Raw genomic sequence first — 9,072 nt, forward strand, 5'->3', positions numbered from 1 at the left:
CAAATAGCCAAAACACATGAAAAAGTGCTCCACATCATTCAGCCTCAGGGAAATACAAATCAAAACCACAATGTGCTATGACTTCACACACGTCAGAATGGTTAAAATGGACAAGTTAGGAAACAACAAATGTTGGCGAGGATGCGGAGAAGGGGGAACCCTCTTGCACTGCTCGTGGGAATGCAAACTGGTGCGGGCACTCTGAAACAAATGTCTATGCACATCCCAGAGCTAAGGAAACCTGGGAAGTGAGATACTCAGGCCACCAGGTAGTGTGAGCAGCAAGCCCTGGAGGACAGGAGGAAACTGGTTACTTGGTGCCCTCAGGACCCTCTGGCCACAGGTCCCACCCCCAGATGCAGGTGCAGAGAGAGCCTGGGAAGTGAGGGGTTTCCTGTAGGGCTCTGCAGTTTGTTCCTGTGAACAAATCCATGCTTGTGGGCCCTCTGTTTTCCTACTCTGAGTCTCACTTTCCCCTATAACCTCACACTCTGGGGAAATGGTTCAGGCACCCCTGAGCCTAAATCATTTCAATACTTGCAAGATGCAAAATATCACTAATGATCTTATTTTAGCTCCTCTCCATTCAAAGATGTGATCCTGTCTAGGTAATGGTTTCGGTTTCAAGGTATATTCCATGAGCTATCATAAGGGGAGATCTGCTCCACAGGCTTAGACAAAACTACAGAACCATCAATATCTACAAGGAGACAAATCCTACCCTCTGTGGAAGCTGTAGTTATTCAAAAACCTAACACAGAAACCCTTACTTGCCATATGTCAGTGTTGACACCAAAATATTCCTTCACTATGGAAATATGGTTTTGAAAATATTGGCAATTATGGATATTTCATCCTATGGGTTCCTAATGATACGATTCCTTTCTGGTGTCTTTTTTAGGAAATGTAAAATTATCTAAGTATCCATCCATCATCTCTCCATTCTCTAGTCATCTGATCTCTATTAAAAATCTATTCATTTAATTCAGCATTTATCCTATTGACACAAGCCTTTCAGGGCAATAGACATAAACTCTGCAATCTCTTCTTACACCTCTAATGGTTAGATCCTAATTTTCTCCAGGTCATTCATTGCATTTCCTTCAAGCTGATATTTGAGTGTCATTAACTCCATGCCTGAGTTAGTGATGATCTCTGTGTGGTGTCAAAGAAAAGTTACCCTCTTTTCTCTAAACCTAGTTCCTCCTCCCAGAGTTACAGGCCCCTGTGTGAGGTGGATTTCTCAGAAGGGAGTCACCCTCCAAGCACTGTACCTGCAGATCACAGAGTGGGGGCCTTGTGTTGGTATCCTTGGTGCACTTGAGGACATAGATGCCACTTCCAGGCTTTGCAGATGTCCTGGCAGACAAAGCCCATCTGCAGTGACCATCAGGATCAAAGGTCTCCAGATGTGATTCTGCTGTGCAGGTAGTTGTTCATATGGGGTCAAGTAGCTCAGGAAAAACTAAAAGATATATGATCTTGGGACCCAGTACCCTTTACTCATCATTGTATTTACACCAGAGTGGGCATCAATACATAATTTTGTATACAATTATATCTGGGACGACTGTTGATATTGAGTGTATGTAAGGACTAGATTTGGAAAGCTGTAGCTGCAAAATGCGGATTCAATTAAATATCTTTTGGAAAAATAGTTTAAATAAATTGTAACCCACTCATTTGTTCAAAATTGAATCTTATGTTCAGGGAGGTAATGCCATCTATTGGTCTACTTCCAACGCAGCTCATAGACCAAGTGCTCTCCCAACACAGACCAACATGTCTTGTGAGTTCAACAAAGAGATGCCCACAGGTAGCCCTGGAAGGTCCAGTGGAGCCCGACTCTGTTCCTGTCCACTTATAAGGACAGGTTCCATTCCACACATGCAAATCGCTCCTCAACATCCAGGGTAACAAGCAGGAAGAGCTCACACCTCTCTCTTCAGACAGGGTGAGGTGTCTGGGAAAGGCGGAGCTGTGGTCTGGAGGAATTTGACTTTCTAGGGCCTTCTGTGTGTCTGGTGACAGTTCCCCAATGTGATGGTCTGAGCCATCACAAATGGGAATGTAGCAATGGTTGTGAATGTCATGATTGATAGGGCCGGAGTCTATTGTCCCCCAGTGTCCTGTCCCAGGTGTTGCTGCAGGGATCAGACCCAGGACTGGTGAGGGGCTCGCAGACAATGCACCACACCAGCACCATCTATGGATTCTCCATCTCATACAGAAATTTCTGGTGGAGTTGAATCCACCAACCCCAGGTGCCTGGCTGCAATGAATTGGTTCATAAATCATACATACAGCACATATGAGAGCCCATCCAAGAAAAGCCAATGTCCATGTCCAGAGTCACATCCAAGAACGAGTTCCTCAGCTGACCAATCTCAGGGCTACCAAGGTCCTGGCCGTGTATTACAGTATAGAGACATGGTGAGGGAATGTCAGTCTGAGCACAGACCCAAACCTCTCTGCAGGGACACAGGAGGGGTTGGTCTGCAGGGGCTCTCAGGTCACCAGGGGGCACTCAGGACACCAGGGGGCGCTCAGGCCCGCCAAATACAGGGTAGGCCTGGTTACAGGTAGACTCTCTCTCTTTGCCTATGACATGATACTTTATGTGAGAATACCAAAAGACTACACCTCCCAGTTATAATAACTCACAGCAAATCAGCAATGTGGCAGGATACAAAATCAATCCTCAGAACTCACTTGAATTTCTATACACTAAGAATGAGACTGAAAAAAAAAGAGAAATTAAGGACACTATCCTATTGACACTTGCATCAAAAACTATTAGATACAGAAGAATGAACCTACCAAAGAGGGAAAGGTTCTATACTCTAGAAACTACAAAACACATATGGAAGAAACAGAGGAACACTAAAAATGGGGAAACATTCCACACTCATGGATGGGGGGGGGGAACACTGTCAAAACGTCTATGCTGCCCAGAACAATCTACATTTTCAATGCCATCCTTATCAAAATAACAGTGACATTCTTCACAGTGCTGGAACAAACCTAAAATTTTTATGGAACCAGAAAGACTTCAAATTGCAAAGGGAATGTTGAAAAAGAAGAACAAAGCTGGGGGCATCACATTGCCTGGCTTCAAGCTACAACACAAAGCTGTGCTCATTAAGAGGGCCATACTATTGTCACAAAAACGGAAGCATAGTTCAATGGAACAGAAGAAAGACTCAGAAATGGACCCTCAACTCTATGGTCAAATGAACTTCAACAAAGCAGGAAAGAACATCCAATGGGAAAGAAAAAGTCTCCTCAATAAATGCTGCTGGGAAAACTGGACAGCCACATGCAGAAGAATGAACCTAGACCATTCTCTTACATGACACCCAAAGATAAACTCAACATGGATGAAAACATAAATGTGAGAGAGGAGTCCATCAAAATCCTAGAGGAAAGTATACACAGTAAACCACTGACATTGGCCGCAGCAACTTGTCTGAAGGGAAACAAAAGCAAAAAGGAACTTTTGGGACTTCATCAAAATAAAAAGCTTCTACACAGCAAAGGAAACAGGCAACAACATGAAGAGGTAGCCCAGGGAATGGGAGAAAATATTTGCAAGTGACATTTTGGAAAAGGGCTGATATCCAAAATCTACAAAGAACTTATCAAACTCAACACCGAAAAAACAAGTAATCTGGTCAAGAAATGGGCAGAAGACATGAACAGACACTTCTCCAAGGAAGACGTACACATGGCTAACAGACACAGGAAAAAATGTTCAACATCACTAGCCGTCGGAGAAATACAAATCAAAACCTCAATGAGATACCACCTTACACCAGTTAGAATGGCCAAAATTAACAAGACAGGAAACAACAAGTGTTGGCGAGTTCCTGGAGAAAGTGGAACTCTCTTACACTGTTGGTGGGAAAGCAAGTGGGTGTAGACACTCTGGAAAATGGTATGGAGGTTTCAAACTATTAAAAGAGAACTACCCACAACCCAGTGATTAAACTACCAGGTATTTACCCTAAAGAACAGAGGTAGTAAAAAGAGGGGCACATGCACCCCAATGTTCATAGCAGCAATGTCCACAATAGCCAAACTGTGGAAGGAGCCAAGATGTCCTTCCCAACAGATGAATGGATAAAGAAGATGTGGTTCATACATACAATGGAATTTTACTCATCCATCGGAAATGATGAATACCCACCATTTGCGTCAACAATGGATGGACCAGGAGGGGATTATGCAAAGTGAAATAAGTCAAGCAGAGAAAGATGGTTATCATATGGTTTCACTCATATGTGGTACATAAGAAATAGCACAGAGGACCATATGGGAAAGGAGGATAATCTGAATGGGAAGACATCAGAGAGAGAGACAAACCATGAGAGACTCTGGAGTTTGGGAAACAAACTGAGGTTTACAGAAGGGAGGTAGGGTGGGAGGGTGGAGTGACTGGGTGATGTAAATTAAGGAGGGCACGCGTTGGGATGGGCACTGAGTGTTATATGCAACTAATGAATCACTGAACTCTACAGCAAAATCTTATGGTGTACTATATGCTGTGAAACCGAACAAAATGAAAAATCACAAAAAATAAAAAAAAATAATAAAGTGTATGTTGGATATCGGGTACAGGGACGTCATGAAACCAGAGCTAGAGAAGAGTGGCCCCAATGTTGGGTGTTACTGTGTGGACCCCATGCTCACAGCATCTATTTTACTTGACTCCATCCAGAGGCAGAGGGACCCCCACCAAGCTTGGTACAGTTGGTGAATCAGATGATATGACACACACATAGTAAGGGAATAAAAAATGTGGATCACCTACATAATTGAGGTGTCTGTTGATCTCAGTGAATGCCACACAGCATATCAGAAATGCTTTAATAAACCCAGGAAAGGACATGAAATCAGGGATTTTCTTGTGGGTCAGTGCTGGAAAATCCTGAGGGATCAGGAATATCAAAGGCACAGAAACTAGGATTTCTTATGAGATTTCCTATGTGTGGTGCAGGAGAAGACAGAGGAAGGGGGCTTCTGGTGTCAGTAATGAATTGTCAGAAGATAAAGTCGTACGCCTAGTTCCATGCAAGTATTAAAATAAGTGCAAAGGAAGATAACTGATCAAATACGTGAAGACAACCTGAGTCCCTAGAAATTGAGAATGATAATATATAAGCAGATAATAATAATAATGATGATGATGAAGCTATTAGAAGTGGACTGAGGTCTCACCCGGGATCTACAGTGGAAGCTGTCCACTCCCCAAGGGCACCAGCTGGTTCTGAAGTTTCTGTGTTCACCATGTGCACAGAGAGACCAGAGCGTCTACTGGATCCATGAGAAAACTCACTTTGAGGAGCTAGAGGGGAGGGGCTTTTCATCTGCAGGGAATCACTCATTGATCCTTCAGTTGTTGACTTCAGCTCAATATGTGTGACCTCAAGCATCCTCATAAAGAAACCTAACGACAGTGAGATGGGATGAGGAGTTGGGCCTTATGGAGGCACTTAGGTCAGGAGGGTGTAGCCTCATGATGGGATGAGTGCCCTTACACACCACGACTGAGAAAGCTCCCTGCCCCCTGACCACATGTGAGGTGACAGGGAAAAGACAGACTAGGTTGTGGGTGGCCTTCACACACCAGATCTGCCTGCACCTGACCTGGGGCTTCCCAGACTCCAGTACTGTGAGAAATGAGTGCCTGTTGTTGAAAACCACCCAGTCTGTGTACAGTGTTACACAGCTGGAACAGACTAAGACATTAGTGACACATGAAATGCCAGGCATTTCCTCTGGCATTTCCAGAAGATGTGGCTGTGATGACCAAGAGGATTTGAGGCTTACCATCTCCTTACAGACTTGTTATACTGACTGCCGTGAGATGTGCAGCTCAGTCACTGGATATAATGTTGGTAACACTGAGTCTTCAACCTGAAACCCACCTGCATTTATGACTCTCCTTCTGGTCATGAGGATAGGTTCACCTTGCCAGTTTCATTACTGGAAAACCTCAAGGCACCTACATTACTTGTTTACCCTCCATCTTCTTATATCTATGCAATCCTTCACTAATGGGTTTTGCACAAAATATGCAACAATGGTGATGATAAACTCTAACAGCTCTGCCATCATAATACACAGTTTACACATGTACACACCTGGTAGTGAGCAAAGAGTAAAATGGAGAGAATGGGACAAGAAACAGACACATAACTACAGAAAACATACTGATGGTTATTAGAGGGATCAAAGGTAGGGGATGAAAAACACATCAGATGGGGATGAAAGAGGGCAATTGCTGAGATGAGCACCAGGTGTTGCATGGAAGTACTGAATCACTAGATACGATATGTAATATCACACTTTGTGGTAACTAACTGGCATTAAAATCAACATTTTTAAACAAGGGCTTAGAACACCAAGTCCCTTTCTTGCCTCAGCTCAGGAGACAGCTGCCAAGGCTATTCTCATCCCAGTCAATGTTGACATTTACTCTCTGGGGAGGTCTCTGAACTGTAGGATACCAGGCACATATCCCCAGCCCTAGTCCTTAGACCCTAACCCTAACCGCTATATCTAACCATAACCTAACACTAACAGTAACCTTAATGATTACATTATGAGGGACTGAGTAAATAAATGAATAAATAAACATGAATTCCCATGTGTGAAATTGAGTTCCAAGAATATTTACATTAAAAGAAAACCCCCCGAGGTGGATAAACGCCCACATCGATGCAAAGGTACTCCCCACACCTACTTCAGGTTAGTTGTTGCTGAGGAGACCATATAAATAATACTGAACTTCACACCTTCAAGTCCAGGCTAGGAAGCAACATGATTGAAATACCAGAAGCTGGATATGATCCCAATCCTAAACAACTGCTTAAAAAGTAAAATTCTCCTGAGTTCATTGTCTGCAATGCTGCGAATAATTAAATTGGTGATTTTTGCTACAGCAACATGGATGTGTTCTCAAGAATTGATGTGGAGCAAAATAAGCCTTAAAAATGATAGCACATATGATACCACTAACATTTATACATTCTAGAAAAGTAAACATAGTCTACGGTAACTTGAGAAAAATCAGAAGTTATGTGGGAACAGGGTGGAAAAGAGAAGACAGGAAGGAGGAATTCTAGGAGATACAGGAAGATGTAAGAGGAATCTATTTTCTCACGTGATAATGTTGAGTCTAACATCAGTGATGACCATATCACGCACTCTGCACGTGTGCAGTGCATCCTGTGTCAAGTACACACATCACAGCCGTTGCAGATTCTCACACAGATGACTCAGGAGCCATGCAGACATAGTGACATGTTAGAGACTTGAAAGTACACCTGCACAAACCGTGATTCTCTCTGCACTTCAGGTAAAGTCCGGAAACAATCATCCTGTCCCCATCACAGGACGAGTTCCACATTCGTCATCAGCCTGCCCACTCTGTCCTGCAGGTGGATCAGGGAGGCAGCAGGTCCTGTGGGTGGAGCACAGGTCCACGTCCTGGGGCTCATTCTCACCCCAGAGCTGCTCTTGGACACCTCACAATCCCTCTGCACTTCTGGGAATAGGTTCATATCTCTTTATGCAGTAACACGACATCTAGGCCCCAAGATTTGTGTGAATATGTAAAAACTAAGCAGCACACCGAGCCCAAGTGTGTATTCTGCAAAGTCATATACTCAAAAATCCGAGTTTCCCAAATGTCACTAGCACCAAATCAAAGGCATTCACATCTGATCTGGTCACTGCCCTTCTCTGTCAACATAGGTCCCAAGTTCAATATAGAGTCAGAGGACATGCAAATAGGGCCCTCGCTCCTCTGATTAAACCAGCCCAGCCCCGACACCAGCAATGGGAGAGAAGCTCCAGCCCCAGCATCCCCAGGTGTTCCCATTCAGTGATCAGGAGAGAACACAGAAAACTCACCATTGACTTTGTGCTTGGCTGAGTTTTCCTGGACACTATTTAAAAAGGTAATTTATGGTGAACAAGAGACATTGAGCATATGAGTGAATATGAGTGGGAGAAGCAGTGGATGTGAGACAGTTTCCCGACCAGGATTTCTTGTGTTTGCAGCTCTCCAGTGTGACGTGCAGCTGGTGGAGCCGGGGGAGATCTGGTGAAAGCTGGGGGTCCCTAAGACCATCCTATGCAGCCCCTGGATTCACCTTCAGTAGTTCCTGGATAAATTCAGTCTGCAAGGCTCCAGGGAAGGGGCTGCAGTGGGTCTCATGTATTAGCTATGGTGGAAGTAGCACAAGCTGGGGAACCTGGGGACATGAATGTGTAACTGTCTCCAGAGGCAGGAGGACAGGAATGTTCCAGATCAAGCATGCAGGAAGGAAGAGTGAGGGAATTCTTCCTCCCTCTGCATTTCATTCTGTTCAGAACCTTAATGGATCGGATGATGCCCACTTACACAGAGACCATGGATGCAAATACCAGTCTATTCTGGAAACAGCATTACAGGCACCCACAGAAACAATGTTTTATCTGGGCAGCCATGGCCCAGTCACACTGACACAGAGTTAACCATCACTCATCAACCTTGGTAAACCTGGGCATCCATATGCATCTGTGTAAATCACACTCATTCTGAATATAAAGAAAAGAACATGGTCACAACTTCCCCTTCTATGATACACATCTCCTGCATGTAACCAAGAACACAAAATCCCTTTACCAAAGTAAAGAAAAACATTGATAATCATATATTACTAGTAGGGGACTTCAACACTCCACTCCCAGCAATGGACAGATCATCTACGAAGATCAACAAAGAAACAAGAGCTTTGAATAACACATTGCACCAGATGGACCTCACACATATATACACAGCATTCCATCCTAACACAACAGAATACTCATTGTTCGTGAGTGCTCACGGACATTATTCCAGAATAGATCACATCCTGGGTCACAAATCAGGTCTCAACAGATACCAAGAGATGCGGATCATTCCCTGCATATTTTCAGACCACGAGGCTTTGAAAGTGGAAATCACTGTGAAATCATTCACAAGAGGAAATTTGGAAGTGAAAGAGCACCCTACTAAATAATGAAGGGGTGAAAAAGGAC

General features: G+C 43.8%; 1 gene segment (V, D, J or C); it reads left to right on the top strand.

Moving 5' to 3' along the window:
• LOC113249917 (immunoglobulin heavy variable 3-23-like) overlaps positions 1-8,117 on the top strand; it is a 30,820-nt gene extending 22,703 nt beyond the window's left edge. The window contains 1 exon segment of the V gene segment in view: positions 8,071-8,117. Coding sequence covers positions 8,071-8,117 — 47 coding nt within the window.
• The last annotated feature ends 955 nt before the right edge of the window (positions 8,118-9,072 follow it).

The sequence above is a fragment of the Ursus arctos genome, unplaced genomic scaffold, assembly GCF_023065955.2.
Source record: "Ursus arctos isolate Adak ecotype North America unplaced genomic scaffold, UrsArc2.0 scaffold_25, whole genome shotgun sequence".
In the NCBI taxonomy this organism is placed as follows: domain Eukaryota; kingdom Metazoa; phylum Chordata; class Mammalia; order Carnivora; family Ursidae; genus Ursus; species Ursus arctos.